The sequence below is a fragment of the Torulaspora globosa genome, chromosome 3, assembly GCF_014133895.1.
Source record: "Torulaspora globosa chromosome 3, complete sequence".
Lineage (NCBI taxonomy): Eukaryota > Fungi > Ascomycota > Saccharomycetes > Saccharomycetales > Saccharomycetaceae > Torulaspora > Torulaspora globosa.
Window position 1 is genome coordinate 210,275 of NC_050729.1, and position 14,984 is coordinate 225,258.

Below are 14,984 nucleotides of genomic sequence, written 5' to 3' on the forward strand. Positions count from 1 at the left end.
GGGACTCCAATTCACATCCTAATACTGGTTTGTAATTACTATCATATTTCCTTATAGTGTAAACTGAAAAATTTCAGTCTACTCGATGAGTTAAGAGACTGAAGTCATCTCTGAAAAAGACAGCTGTTCTAAACGATTGAATGGTGCTTGGAGGTGCTGAATTCAGTTGATGTTTGTCCCAAGACTTAGTCCCCAAGTGGCTTTTCGAAGTACCCGACAGCTTGTAGCGAATGCGAAGTTATTTTACTCGACAATACCGAAAGATGTCAGTGATTGTAGCGAAGAAACGAGATTGAAGACCGAACTTGATGCCGATGGCCCATTTCAAAACTCTGAGGATAGCATATCAGATCATTATCAATTGGCAGAGCGTGCGTTCGCCAGAACGAGAGGCAAGAAAAGGAAGCCTGCCAAGGCTAATATAGTCGTTCTTGATCCTAAACAGGCGGGATTGCTGAGAAAGCGGCGGACTCCTGGTTATTTTAGACGCCGGCATGAGCAGGAGAAATTGTCAGTCCTCGAAGGTGTAGAGCTCGGCGTTGTGTCAGACCGACAACCGAAGAGCAGACATGAAAGCGCATTAACCTCCAAATCAGCCTCCGCAGTAAGGTCTAACGACATATTTAGCAAGATTGAATCTCAGAGAAACAAACTACTCGTTTTCAAAAGTTCTGTATCTAAAGAGCAGGCCGTGAGGTCCATCAGATATCAAGAGCCGATGCAAAAAGCCGTTTCCAAGCGTAGATTTGAGCAGTTGGAGCAATTGCTCGACTCAGCGTATACGTTGCCGCAGCTGAGGGCGTACACAAAGGAGTATTATGGCGCAGCAAATAGTAAAATGACGAAAAGAGATATCATTCATCAAATAGTCACAAAATACTGGAAATGTGTTATCAACGATCAAATGAACGAGTCTGAAGACCTGATCACAGAGCGGATCATAGATATTAGCACCCGAGACATGTACCTTTTGCTACTCACAAACAATGGTAAGATTCTCAACAACTTCGCTCGCATTGGGGCAACATTAGCCGTTGCCATTGACGAGAATATCCTTATTGTGCGTGCAACCAGGCCAATTATCAAATACGTTGAAGTTTCCTTGAACAAGATACTCTCTAATGTGAATACGGCCGTGCTACCTGTCAAAGATATTATCCTGAACCACACAGCAGGGAAGGTGCAGCCCAATAAAAATGAACAGGAATTGGTATCGATGGTGCAAAGAGAGAGTGCTGCTTATTTCGAGAAAAGACAGACCGAAGCCAACGAGAGGGATGGCGATTATAACATCTCAGCGTTTGGCGCAAAGAGGATTTCGAAAGCGAAAAAGCTGCTACTATGGGGAATTGATTATCACCCGCAACTCATTGAGAAGGTTGAGATGTTGAGTGAGGAATCTGCAGAGTCTTTCAGGAAATTTCCGTTCACGAACGTGGAAAGCTTAGACTGGATTAATAGAAACAAAGATTGGTACAGATTACAGCAGCCTATAGGCAAAAATTCGACAAAGGAAAGCTCAATAAGCCATTTCTCGGCCCTGCTTACAGATAAAAAGGTGGATCAGTGGTATGATTTTTTGGTCGGCGTCAACAAACTCAATGAGACACCACATTTGATGAAGTTATGTACCGCCAGAGAGACTCAAAAGGTTTTTAGTCTCACGTTGGGACAAATTTTGGCATCAATGAATGGATCTTCAGAGACGGCCTCTACCATGTTCGAGCCGAAGGTGGCACAAGTTGCTTCAAAACTGCTCGAATTGCCACCATATGATCAGTCAACTTCGAAAGATGAGCTCTTTACTGTGGATCAACATGAATACTATGTGCAGCTTAAGTTCATGCCCGACCTTTCGACGGTCTCAGCATCTGATACAAATGCTCCGCCTCTGGAACTGTGGTTCGAGCTCGATGACTATGACAGCGCCATAACAAGCACAGCCAGATGCATCATTCAACAGGAACAGCGCGCATTACTACTGCAGACTCCTCATTTGCCCAACGATTACCGGATAAACGTTGACACGATGGCCGAACTTATCGAGCCGTTTGAAGAGTCGCCAGAACGTTGGCTCGAGGATCAAGCCGGCATCAAGCAGTTCATTCAAGACGCGCAACTTACTTTCAACACTAGAAAGAAACTTGTCATACCCAACTCCGTTGACGTCAACCTGCCCTCAGTTGGCGCCAGCGGCGCCATAGAGAAATGCAATGTCAGATACGATTACGTGAACGCGTGCTACCATAGGGTCTTGAGACTGGTCTATAAGGACAAATACATGGTTCAATTTTCCGATGTCAAGGCTGGCTCACTGGGTGGGCGCTATACACAGGTCGACTTCATCGGAGGCGAGGCGCTAAGTCGCGATGACTTCAAGCAATTCCTCACGGACGTTGCACAATCCTTCTAGTCAATCTTTCCATAACCATAGCGAATATATCCATGTATATATACAATTTACCCATTACTGCAGCTTTTCACTTCACATAGCGCCTCATGAAATCCTGGTGATACTTTGATTTCAGCAAATCATTCTGGTAGTCGGCACCGTTATCAGCACCTTGTGTGTTGGAAGCTTTGTGCACTCTGTTCCTACCAAAAGTCGTCGATTTACGCCAACTTCGCCCGCTGCTCGGCACAGGCGTCAGCTGGCTAAGTCCATCCTCGATCTTCACCATGGGCTCGCCTTTGTCGTTGATTTTGGCCCCTCTCCTCTCCTGTCTGATCTTATTCAGCTCCTGCAGCAACGCCTCTTGGTCATCGTCTTCTTCCTCGTCCTCCTCTGCTTCTTCCGCCGGCTCGTTCACACTACCGTCCTCTGACGAGTCAACTTCGTCAGTCTTGGCCTCTGAGAGCTCGCCACCGACCTCAGCGTTGCGATCAGCCTTCTTGTTGCGCAGCTTCAGCTTTGTATGCCCCGGCAGCAGTCTGGCATGTTGCGTGCCAGTGGGAACATAGGAAGCACCTTTGGCTCCACTTCTGGCCTCCAGCTGGGGTCTGTGAGAAGTGGTCATCGTAGCAGATATCCTCTTGTTAGCCTTGATAGTGAGCAAGTATGGCTGTAGTCACTGATTCGCTGAGTCGCGCATTTATCATGGTTACAATATGAAGAATGCTCCTACACAAGACATTACTGGAACGACCAACAGCTGCCATGCCTGTTCAAACACATGCGGATAGGACACTATCGACGTCTGGTGAGCCAGCTTCGAGAGCTAAGTACTTCGATCAGTCGCCTGAGGACCATGACACTTGCGAGAAGCTCGAGAACGAGGAACCCGATCAGTTGGATGACACTTCAGAAGGATATATATCGACCAAGGACTTTGCATATGATCAGTCGAACCCACTACATCACGGCTATCTGCAGGGCGCAGAGGATTACTACGACGAAGAGGATATGATGTGCGACGGAGATGAGGATATCAATGAAGACCAAGGCAAGAGGCAGAGCATCATACTTCCCAAGGATTACCTGATAAACCAGCTGGCGGTTGCCCTGTACGATTTTGAGCCCGAGAACGATAACGAGCTTGGTCTGAGAGAGGGCGATGTGGTGTTCATCAGCTATAGACATGGGCAAGGCTGGCTGGTGGCAGAAAACCAGGAGAGGACCAAGACGGGTTTGGTACCGGAAGACTTTGTAACGTATCTGGAAGACAGCGATGATGGCGAAGAAACGGCAGAGACCGCACGGCCATTCTATCTGACTCAATTCATCACGCAGGGCATGAACTCTGCAACTGGCACCGAGGACGCTAGGAATTATGACGATGATGATCATGAGGATGACGAAGAATGGGAGGACGTTGACCACCTGGAGGAGGAAATCGCCGATAAACTCAATATAAGCAATAAATAGCTGATGCAGGTTCACATAGCAATGATCGAATGGAATACAAAGTCGTTTTTTAAAGAGTTATTTGATTACCTCGGCCATTATATATCTTCATTGCATAACTCATCGAGCATGGCGTCTGGGTCGCGGATATCGGCGCCATCAGCGCCTTTCCTGACAGCAGCAAGCTCTTGGTCACTTAGCGGGCCGCCTAGTTCGTCTAAGATCTCTTCGGTGCCCGCTACCAACTCGTAAGTAAGCTCGTCCATTGCCCCCACATTTTGGCCCAGCCTGAATGCAAAGCTCAACGCTATCTTTGCCTCGTGAATTGTTTCGCTTAGACTTTCGTTGTTCAGGTCAAGACTCAGCTCTTTGAAATGCTGGTTAAACTCGAGCATATTCTCCGGCTTCACGACGACATCCGGGTTTGTCAATTTGAACATCTCCATCTTGCTTATCATATAATAAGTGAACCCTTGCAGGTAGTAAGCTTCCAAGTTATCCTCGTCAATGTCTGTGACCACGTTGAGAATATTCAAAGATATATCATAGAGCCCCATTTCGATGCACATCTTGGCCAGCGATAACAGCGGCTGCAACAGCTGGACATGCTCCTCGTAGCTGGATGCCTCCATGGCTTTTGATCTTCTCTCAATATCCTGTCTTTTGATCTCGAAGAAATTCCACGACTGAGTGAACGCTTCGATGGCCTCCGCGAATCTTTGCTGCGAGATCCTGACCGATCCAAGCATCGACCAAACTTCTGGCGACTTACCGTCACTAATCTCCATAGCTTTCCCCAGCAATTCCTCGCATTGTGTCTCTGCTTCAGCTTCCATGCACAAATCCGTCATCCATATCTCGATCATTGACAGAAGCCCACTAACTATTTTATCCGTCTGCTCTTGGTTAAGCTCTTCGCCAGCTTCCTTTGAAATATTCTCGATACCCTGTAGCAATATACTTAAGCCCGTCTGACCACCTGTTGCCTGTCCTAAAGTGAAGAACTTCTCCGAACCGCCCTGTTTGCCATCAGCATCGAGTTCGCAAGCCCTCGATAATAACGGATATGCCTTCTCCAATTGACCATCATCAAGATAAGCATCAGCGAATGCTTGAATCAACGAGACGTTGTCCGTGCTACTTAGTGACTTTTTGAAAGGCTTAAGTTTCTGCAATGCTTCTTTAACATTGTGCTCACACAACGCCTTCTTGGCCTCCCTTATACATGTGTCGACCTCACCCATCGAATGGAAAACTTCAAGCGAGCCAAGATGAATTGCGTCACTGATCTCTCTACTCATTAGCCTTAGCTCATCTCATCGCATGCTGCTTTATCTAATTTTTCACTATAAGGGTCACCCGCCTTTACCGAACAACTGGTATAGCTAATGAGAGTTGAAGATCAATACAACCAGGTGAAGAGCCTCTTGGCCCTCTCGCGGTATGGTCCCGAGTACTGCTTGTACTCGGTCCAAATCATCCTATCCGTCTCTCTTCTGCCTGTGTCCATGTCAATCTGGTCAAGGCGCTGTATCTTGGAAGTCCCAATGGTCTTGTATCCTATGTAGCAAGCAGCGAAAAGCATCAAGCCACCGTATGCTGAGAAAAAAGACTTTGTGTTCCAGTAGTTGCGCATGAAGTTGATGTAGCCCATGAATAACACGAAAATGGAGCACCCCAGCAGTCCGTAAAATGACAGATAGGGCTGCAACGGCGAGCGGTACGGGTAGGAAGGATCGTCTCTTGATATTATGTCGTCCCTAGCCTTCAGGGCATAGTAGAATCTTAAAAATGAGAGGTTCAGCCCGAGCCAAATGATAGAGGTGCTGGCGCTGGCGATATTGGCTAGGACATTGAAGTTTTCGACGGCTGCTGGGTCTACCGCCAGGTAGGAAACGACACCGAACGCGCTGCTGAAAAGCACGGAAACATAGGGGACGCCAGCCTTATTGCAGCGCTGGAAGATTGCTGGAGCCTTTCTCTGCACAGCCATCGCATACAGGGTTCGGGAACTGCTGAGAAGTGAAGATACTTCTGCACCAGTAGTGAAAAAAATCATTATGCCGTTGAAAACCGAGGCGAAAGTGCACATACCGAAGTTCTGTAGAGCCAGTACCCAGGGACTTACTCCATCCTTGGAAACACCGCTTCCTTCGAGCACTTTTTCCTGGCACTTGGCGGTAACTTGCCATTCGGTTACGTTCCCGTTGAGGGAAGCAATAAAACGGTCTCCGGTCGATCCAGTATAGTAACTCAGCAATCTTGGGTCTCCGCTGTATATGTTTATTCCCACAGTGAGTACCAGAAGCATGTATAGAATCAGTACCACGCTGAAAGTTCGTTTAATGGCCGACGGAATTGATTTCCTGGGATTAATGACCTCTCCGCTGGCCACAAACGTCATTTCCACGCCACTGTATGCAAAAGTTGAAATCAACATCACTGAGGCGACTGCCAAGAACCGGCCCTTCGCCCCTTTAATGCCCTGCATGCTTCCTTCGCCAGCGTCTCCAAGATCAAAAGTGGGACGGAAGAGCCCGTAGGTGAAATTCCCATAGGACTTTGATGAATCCCAGTATCGAAAACCAACCTGTTTATGGTTACCAGCTCCATGCCCAGCGTTCAGCACCACCATGGCTATGACAACTGCAACAGAGATCAGGATCTTCAATAAGCCCGCAATGTAAACGACCTCACCAAGTATTCTGACGTCCATCATGTTAATCAAAATCGGATAAATCAAGAACAGTGTGACAAATCCGGCCGTTGTTCCTTGTGAAATATGTAAGCTTTGGAAATAGCCCAGGTAAAAGGTGCAAGCCACTATTTGCGCTGGTAAGGCAATCATTGACGAGAACCAGTAGGTCCAACCGAGCGCAAAACCAAAAGCATCTTCTACAAACCTGGATGCCAAACCACTGAAACCAGACGACACGGGAATTAAAGTGGATAGTTCAGTGAAAGAAAGCAGGGTTGCCAAAACAACGCTCCCGGTCAATGTAAAACCTAACAGGGTTCCAAATGGCCCAGCAATAGAGAAGGCCTTACCAGACGTCAAAAAAATTCCGACACTTATGCAGGCACCTATACCTACCATTTGGATGTGTCGCACGCGTAGTTTCCGCTGAACATGATATACCGTGTGGTTAGAACCATTGAGAAAGTCATCCAAGTAGCCCACAAGACCCCGAGAGCTTGAATGAGTCTCACTAAATTTGTTAGATTCGAAAGATTCGGAGCTTCTCGTCATCTCACGCTTGTGGGTTACAGTAGTGTTCTCGTTTATTGCCATATTTCTGTAGCTGGCGTTGTCTATGATATGTGTACATGACGAGTTTCTTGACAGAATATCCTCCGGCTCAACCGCAGTCGAGTTTGCCACAAATCCAGATAAGCGTTGTTTAACCCAAGAAACTGTATTCATGAGCCTCTTATGACTCGCTCGATCAGAGTGGCGCCGCACAGCACCATCAGCCACATAGCTCTCCAGAACAAGCTCTTCTTTGAGCACTTTGACATCACCACAGGCTTGCTCTTGCAGGATGCTCTGGATCTTGTCTCTTAACTCATACTCCCTTTCAACTCGCAAATTATAACGCTTAAAGTCAGAGGGGTCATCAGAGTAACTTTCTGGCGTGAACTTGTCCACCAGCATTTTATCCAACGTTATGTTGCCTTTCTCAGCATATAAGCTTGTCAGATAGAACCTGCTATTGGCTGCACGCTCTTTGTAATCCTCCAGGTCGTGGATACGTTCATCGTCGATTATACTTCGTAATATGTTGGTGTCTATAGTATTTTTTGATGTAGAACGTATCTCACTGTCACTCGAAGCCTCTGATATCTCAATGCTGTCTCCATGTTGAGCCGTCGTGATTTGAAGGTTATGGGCATCAGGGAACAAACCTTGAGCAGGGCTTTCCGAGCCCATCAAAAGACAGTATCGCCCGGCTTGGGTAATAGAGCAGCAACTTGCAGCAATCGATTGGTCTCGAACTGTTTTTTTGACCAGTATAACCCCAGTTGACTTGATCTTCTGTTGACAATTATTGTTAATGAAGTTGTAAGATGCGCTTCTCACCTAAAAATCAAAAGTTCAGCTTAATTCTATGAAGAGAGTATATAGGAGCATAACACACCCTGTCTATTTGAGATGGAACGTCTTTCCAATCGTAGCCATCTTTTTAGCCGCAGTAGGACCAGAATTGGGTTGCGATTCTATGGGTGTGGGGGGCTCTTCTTCATCGTCGACATCGCGCGGCGCGCTTACATGGCCCAATGCGTTGAGCCGCCTTTCTCTTTCGACAACCGTTTCGGAGGCTGCGTCGCTAACAGCTCCACTGTCTGCAATGTTCGCCTCGTCAGAGTCATAGTAGCTTTGCGTGTCGTTTGCGGATTCGGAACCATTGCTAAAGGTGTCGTTATCCTGCTCATAATCGTAGGAGTAACCGTCATCATCACTTAGCTCATCATCGTCGTCTTCATCCTCTTCGCCGATGTCCTCATCGGATCTTGCGTGGGTATTTTTAGGGGCGGGAGTTAGGTTTCTTACCATCTTTTTCATATCCTCTGTTTGACTTGGCTCTTTATCCTTAGCGTTTGAGCTCTGTTTACTTCTCAAACCGACTGCTGAGAGGGCTTTGGCCATCACGCTTGCGCTTCTCGGCCTGGTAGCGGTCTTTTCATCATGCGTATTGATCTTATAGCGACGTAAGACTTCGCCCTCTTCATCTTCTATTATCAGCATATTGTCCATCTTGTACGCATAGTACTTTCTGTTACGGTCGGTATCCACCAATCCACGCATCCTGACAAAACTCGTCGGGGAGAGAGATCTCTTTAACGATTTCAGACTCCGTGATGACTTATTACTCAATACCTTCGATAGGTCACTGCCGATGCTCTCCTCATCATCTCTTGGTGGTCTATTAAATTCTGCTTGATCTATAATTTCACCTGCTTTGTTTTCAATAATTAGTTTGTTATCTTCCGCGTACGCCACATGAGCTTCTTCTTCCTCTTCTCTTATCCTTCTCCTCCTTTCAGCCTCTGACGACGCTGTTGAGCTGGTATCCTTATGCGCTTCAACATCGGTTGGTGATTCGCCCGATGGTGACGGGCCTGTTTGGTCTTCCACAAACTCCAAGTTGGAATCATCGTGGTTAGAAGCTAAAGTATCGAGTCCTTTTATGATATGAGCAGTCGCCTGTGCATCCATGACATCGATACCATCATGTAAATCACTCATCTTGCCTTCTGTAGCATCTTGCGTCTGATCGCTGGAGCTAGGATGTTCCGTAGAGGTATCAAGCTTTTCTTTTAGGTCTTCTTCGCTTTCCTTATCGCTTCTATTAGGCATACCCAAAGCGAACGCCGCTGCGTTCGCTTCTTTCTCTCTTTGTAACCTTTCTCTACCTAGGTCATTAAGTTCATCATCGTACGCATCTTGGTTTCTTGTGTTGTTTCTAGACAAAACGTGAAACAGTTCACTTCTTCGTCTATGCTTCTTCTTATTCTTAGCCTTCCGCCTCTTCATTCCGCCGAATGGTCTTGCCAGCATCCCACTAGTTTCTATATTACCTTGATTATCACCGGGAGGCGCCTCTGTGTCAACTCTATGTAAAGAGAACGAACGTCCGCTTTTGTCCAGCGAGGGCAACCTCTGCATCCAGGATGTTTTTCCATTGCCATGTGTGGTATGAGTGGTGAAGGACTTCGACAAAGTTATTGTGTTCAAATGACGCCCTAATGTAATGATAGCCACGGATGATCCATGAACAATTATGGATGTGACAATAAAAAAACACACAATAGGCCATATACATGAGATGAGTTGCCACTGAGGACTTCCTTTCTCTGGCATATCTGTGAGCTTTGTTTCAACGTGAGAAATGTGCTCCTCCAATTCCTGTCTAGCTAGAATTGCTGCAAAAACAGCACCAACGCCAATGGGACCAAAATGACCAACGAACAGTGCTTCCCGCCATGACTTGACATCTGGTATAAACGGCTTTAACAGCAAAACTGCCGGGATTCTTCTCAGAAATATGACAACAATGGCAAGTATAATTAGCCGCCACACGCTCGTACCAATGGCAGGATTATTGAAATTTTCCCAGGGAATAATAGCACCGAAATAAATGAAGTAAGCATAGTTTAACAGCAGATCAATGACAGTGGAAACGTTGCTTTCCTGTGTTTTGGTACTGAACCATCCGTCCCAGGCGAAAGCTGTCCCCGCAGCAAACGACACCAGCAGATCGTCGACACCCAATATTGAACCGAAACCTGCACACATGAAAGTCAAAACAACATAAAATGCTAGGAACGATTCACGATCGATAATGTTTTTCTCCTCAGCAAATCTAATGGCCCTTCTACCAATATAACCAATACAGACACCGAGGATGCAACCAAATATGCACTCATACAGAATAGTCACGCATATCCAATTTTTAACGATCAAGCCCCCGTTTCCAGGATACAAGACCAGATACAACGAAAGAAAGATGAAAGGAAACGCCATACCGTCGTTACAACCGGACTCAGCAGACAAAAGATTTCTCAAATGCCCAGGAACTCTTTGAGCAAACTTACCCGAGACAACAGATTGTGCCAGAATAGGATCGGTGGCCGTTATACAAGCCGCTATCAGCAAGCTACCCGAAAAGCTCAATCCAGGAATCACTATCCACACAAATAGTCCGATTATCAGCCAACCAGATGTCATCACCGGGAGAAGCAGCATAGTGACCGATAGCCAGTGCTTCAGCATATACTTCCTCGGTAGTTCGACTGCCACGGCAAAGATCTGCAGACACAGAATTATACGAGTAATTTCCAAAGTGATGCTATCCGAAGCACCCCATGACAGCGGATTGAACCAGTTCAGACAATGTGGCCCGACAATAAGTCCAAAGATACCCGCCACAGTGGATTCACCGATATAGAGCCTTTCCTTCACAAATAGGGACACTAAAGAAAAAATCGATGAGAACACACCAATACAAGCATAAGCGATATGAATATTAGACGGTTCTAGTTGATCCCAAACAGCCATAGCACTTTAAATCTGCCTTGCCGCTATTAGATCGCAGCGTTTATATGCATAAAGTATCGCTCACAACCGTCAAACCGGTCGTCATCTTGTTGATCTTGAGTTAAAGATGGTTTAGACTTTGATATGCAGGGGCCTAGCTGCATATTTTTTGCGTCACTATCTCAAGCCGGGTAACTTTCCGCTCAGATATTATATAAAGATTAGTATTTAATGAAGATTATGGTGATAATCCTGCTTGAGAGGATTGCTGGATTCTCAGTGGTTGTTCACTTTCCTCTTGACTGATTCTATGAGAGCTTTTAGTTCCAGGACGCTTTCTGGAACGGCGCGATCTAGCGCCATAGAGTCGTTAGAATTCATTTGGTTCGTAGTTGTAGAGTTCACGGGCGTTCGGAATAGCGCTGGTTCGCGTATGAGTGCAGGGCCATCCAATGACGTGTTGGACATGGCTGCCGAATCTGGATGTTGAGCCAGAAGCGATGAATTGGACACCACTGGAAGATGAGAGAGATTGGTACAGTAGCTGGGTGTTCCTGGCGCAACAGATTGATGGCGGCGAGGCTCTCCTCTGACTTTTATTGCTAGATGCGAGGCCACTGCTGGGGATGACGAAGAGAGGGACCGTGTAGCTAATGGAGTCCTGAAAGGGCGTTCTTTCGACTTCGAGAGGAGTACGGGCAGTTTCCTTTTATTCATTCTGGGGGAAGCGGCTAGGTGGCTTCTCAGATGGGCATATGTGTTTCTTGCGTCGGGATCTTCCTTCCGTTTATCCTGCTCCTGTTCAAGCATCTTCCTCATTTTTCTGTCTATGTCGTTCGAAGGCTCTGGGGGAGCTTTTTGATTGGGTACTCCTGCCAAAGAGCGACGTTTTAACAGAGACACATGGTATTTGCCCCGATCTGTAAGCCTAAATTGAAATCTTTCTGCCATCTGCTTGAGTGCATTTTCCAGCTCCTTTTCAGGAGCACTGCCAGTGATGTTGACAATTTTTACGTCTTGGATAACGCTGTTGTAGCCTTTGAGAATGCGATTGATCCTCAAACACTTGTATATGGTAGAGTCGTGAAGTGGTGTTTCGGCGGATTCCCAGTACAATAGCATGATGCTGAAGCATATATTGGTGTTTAATGATATTCCAGTGATCAATTTGATCAATTCTTCGCCGTCTTGCCGCAACTTCATTTCAAGATCGAAGATGTTTGAGTCCGTAACGCCTGTGTTGAATACCAGTAACTGGACGTTGTTAAAGAGAGCAGGATTATAATTTGCATCAATACAATGGATTTTCATATCAAGACGGCTGCTGTGCACGGTGACAGGGACTTTCCTATCTGAGACATTGAATTTGGCCATTATCCAGGAGTTTGAAATCGCGGACCAGTTATTACCATATATGAAAATATCGGCGGCGGATACGCTGTCCGGAGGCTTAGATCGTTGAGCCAAAATATCCAGATATATCTTTGCCATGTCGAACGGTTCCCAGACCTCCTTCTTTTTCTCATGTTGAACAGAGAATTTGTTTACTTCATCCACAATGGGCGATAATGTCAAGTTCTTGCTGCTTGAAGATGGAAGAGTAAATGCAAACATGCTGTCACTTCTCGGAGTAGCCGCTAGCTTCGATCTTTTCAAGCCCGGTACCCCCAGCAGACGCCCCACATCTTGAAGCTCTGACTTTTTCTTTGCTTCAAGTTTTCTTTTTGCGAGCAATGATTTAAACTTAGAATTCCATCTTGACCAGCTGTTCAGGACCAGCTTTTGATGTCGGAAAGCGTCTGCCTTGGATTCCAAGAACACCTGGTACAACTTTTCATGAAGAAATGCATGATACAGGCTTTTTGCCAGTTTCTTTATATAGCTGTCCCTTGCTGTATGTTTCTGCAGTGTTTCCTCTATCAACCTTGAAATTTGGTTGTTTACGACATCCTTGACAAGCCCTTCTGCCACATCCCAGGAAACCGCTTTCCTCCTCCGCTTCTTTTGAATCGCCAGACGTTCCTCCTCTTCCTTTTGCTCAAGTTCACGAGTAGCCTTGCGTTCTATGGTCTCCGTTAATTTATCATTCAAATGATCTGGCTGCATGATTTTATTAGCTCCGAGTTTTGATGGAAGGGTTTCGTTACTGGCATGATCTGCCTTATTGACCGACTGCCAAAAGGTTGTTTCAGTCTTCAGCTGCGGTACAGCTGTCTTGTGGAAACCGGAACCACTTGAAACAATTGCGTTTTGCAGTGTGGGCGTAGCCGACTTAACATCATCTTCAGTAACTATAGCGTGGGCTGGTCTAGCTCCCTGATGGTGAGTAACTTGAATATAATTACCTGTTCTAGTGTTTTTTGGATCTGCCTTGATCAATGCCGGATAAGATGTACGGTCGAGCATTTTATCCACACATTTAAGAATGGCATGCTTTAGCGGCTGCCTTTCAGCCAATTTGTGCGACTGATAGGGTAAGCTTTTTAGATCCACACCGTCTGATGTTAGAGTAATGGAATAGTATTCACAAAAGCTCTCGAGCTCTTTGTAGTCGTTAAAAAGAAAATCATCAATCAAATGGTCTGGATTGATTGCTTTATGTCTTTTGTTCAAAGAGTGGGAAAGCGCCTTGAAAGCGTAAAATCTGACCTCATTAACATATAACTCCATAAATGAACTCATTAAAAATGGTACCGCGCCTGAGACCAAGAGCTGGAAAAATCTTTTGTAAAAATTAAGACAGTTCTCAGTCTTTATGTAGCCTCTCTCGTTGAAATTCGAACTGGAAACTATTCGTCTAAAGCATATCGCCATTTGGACCAATTCGTTTTGGAAAATCTCTTGTGGTAGTTCCTGTATATTCTTGTCATACTCCGGGTCGCGGATTTTACTGAGCAGTGCATACGCTCGAAACTCAGCTTCATTTGGGCACGTCCCGCCCATCGCTCGCACCTCGTCGTAGATCTCCGCTAATGTAATCAGAGCTTTATGTAGTTGTTCGAGCTCTTGCTGCAGAGAGAAGTCTACTTTGGATCTCCCCATGACATGGATGATAAGCAAATGAATGCGCACAATCCGTTCATTACAGTACACCGCCTCGGGCCCCGAATAGTTCTGGTAAGTAAAATCTTGTCGTATAGATCTCATTCGGTCCCATAGAAATTCTTCGCTGCTCGGTAGAGTGACCAGAAGGTTATCGACGAGGTAATCCAGCGTCTGTGATAAGACATGCGGCGGCCTCACATCAGATGGCAAGGGAGGAGCCGCTGCTGCTGCTGGACGGGCGAAAACTTTCAACGCCTTGAACCTTGATGCTTTCTTATCGTCTGGTGCGTCTTTCTCATACGAGTAAACCGTGTGCTCAACGTTCCTTCTTGCTCTTTCGAAAGTCGGACACATATCTTGACAAGTCCCCTGGAAAGCGATAGCCTCTGTCAGATCCTTCGCCAGATCTGCTTTATCGACTAATCCCTTCTTTTCCATCACTTTTCTCTCAACATCTCTCATTTTCTTCAAAGCATTATACAGTTGATCGACGTCTTCGATGCTCGCCTCCAGTTCCAACATCTTTTGTTGATTAGCCCGGTCCCATGGGTCCTGAACAAACTCCTTCTGCTTCAACTGTGGCTGTTGACCAATCAAAAACTTTGGTATCTCTCTGGGAGCGTGATGAATCCTTTCGAACCCCATATTTTGCGGATCTCTCGCTAGCGGACCAACATCAAGATGGTCATGGATGTAACTGGAACGCGTATCTGCCCTTCTCTGTAAGCTCATGTCCTTCTTCTTGCGTTGCAGCCCATTTGCCGACCATTTCGGCTCAGATTCAACGACTTGACGTCCTCCGTTGTTGCCCAGCTCCATACCTGCAGTTGTAGGACCCACATTATTCTGGAAGAAGCTGAAGTTGGGTGCGGTTGCAGCAGTACCAAACGAAGTATTCATAAAGCCACTCCTGGTAGCGAATCCCCGGTACAGATACGATACGGTACACTCGAAGTGGTTACTTTCAACTTTTTTTTCTCTTTGACGTCTGCAAGCGATTCCCGGATAACAATGCCCAAGAAGCTCTAATTTATAGTATTCTGTTAATCAAGTAAG

At 46.1% G+C, this 14,984-nt stretch overlaps 7 protein-coding genes across 7 annotated transcripts; 2 read left to right on the forward strand and 5 right to left on the reverse strand.

The window, feature by feature from the left end:
• Nucleotides 1-169: 169 nt before the first annotated feature.
• SLS1 (Sls1p) lies at nt 170-2,413 on the forward strand (the record flags this gene model as incomplete). The annotated part of the gene is made up of 1 exon (XM_037282723.1): nt 170-2,413. The coding sequence occupies one exon, from the start codon at nt 170-172 to the stop codon at nt 2,411-2,413; it is 2,244 nt and encodes a 747-aa protein (XP_037138618.1).
• Nucleotides 2,414-2,480: 67 nt separating this feature from the next.
• CWC15 (U2-type spliceosomal complex subunit CWC15) lies at nt 2,481-3,017 on the reverse strand (the record flags this gene model as incomplete). Its single annotated transcript, XM_037282724.1, has 1 exon — nt 2,481-3,017. The coding sequence occupies one exon, from the start codon at nt 3,015-3,017 to the stop codon at nt 2,481-2,483; it is 537 nt and encodes a 178-aa protein (XP_037138619.1).
• Nucleotides 3,018-3,115: 98 nt separating this feature from the next.
• Nucleotides 3,116-3,865, forward strand: NBP2 (adaptor protein NBP2; the record flags this gene model as incomplete). Its single annotated transcript, XM_037282725.1, has 1 exon — nt 3,116-3,865. The coding sequence occupies one exon, from the start codon at nt 3,116-3,118 to the stop codon at nt 3,863-3,865; it is 750 nt and encodes a 249-aa protein (XP_037138620.1).
• A 77-nt stretch (nt 3,866-3,942) lies between these two features.
• On the reverse strand, nt 3,943-5,145 carry ACL4 (Acl4p; the record flags this gene model as incomplete). Its single annotated transcript, XM_037282726.1, has 1 exon — nt 3,943-5,145. One exon carries the CDS (start codon nt 5,143-5,145, stop codon nt 3,943-3,945), a length of 1,203 nt encoding a protein of 400 aa, XP_037138621.1.
• Nucleotides 5,146-5,246: 101 nt separating this feature from the next.
• Nucleotides 5,247-7,775, reverse strand: SSY1 (Ssy1p; the record flags this gene model as incomplete). The annotated part of the gene is made up of 1 exon (XM_037282727.1): nt 5,247-7,775. The coding sequence occupies one exon, from the start codon at nt 7,773-7,775 to the stop codon at nt 5,247-5,249; it is 2,529 nt and encodes an 842-aa protein (XP_037138622.1).
• A 213-nt stretch (nt 7,776-7,988) lies between these two features.
• On the reverse strand, nt 7,989-10,904 carry NHA1 (Nha1p; the record flags this gene model as incomplete). The annotated part of the gene is made up of 1 exon (XM_037282728.1): nt 7,989-10,904. The coding sequence occupies one exon, from the start codon at nt 10,902-10,904 to the stop codon at nt 7,989-7,991; it is 2,916 nt and encodes a 971-aa protein (XP_037138623.1).
• A 255-nt stretch (nt 10,905-11,159) lies between these two features.
• Nucleotides 11,160-14,828, reverse strand: SAC3 (Sac3p; the record flags this gene model as incomplete). Its single annotated transcript, XM_037282729.1, has 1 exon — nt 11,160-14,828. The coding sequence occupies one exon, from the start codon at nt 14,826-14,828 to the stop codon at nt 11,160-11,162; it is 3,669 nt and encodes a 1,222-aa protein (XP_037138624.1).
• Nucleotides 14,829-14,984: the final 156 nt, after the last annotated feature.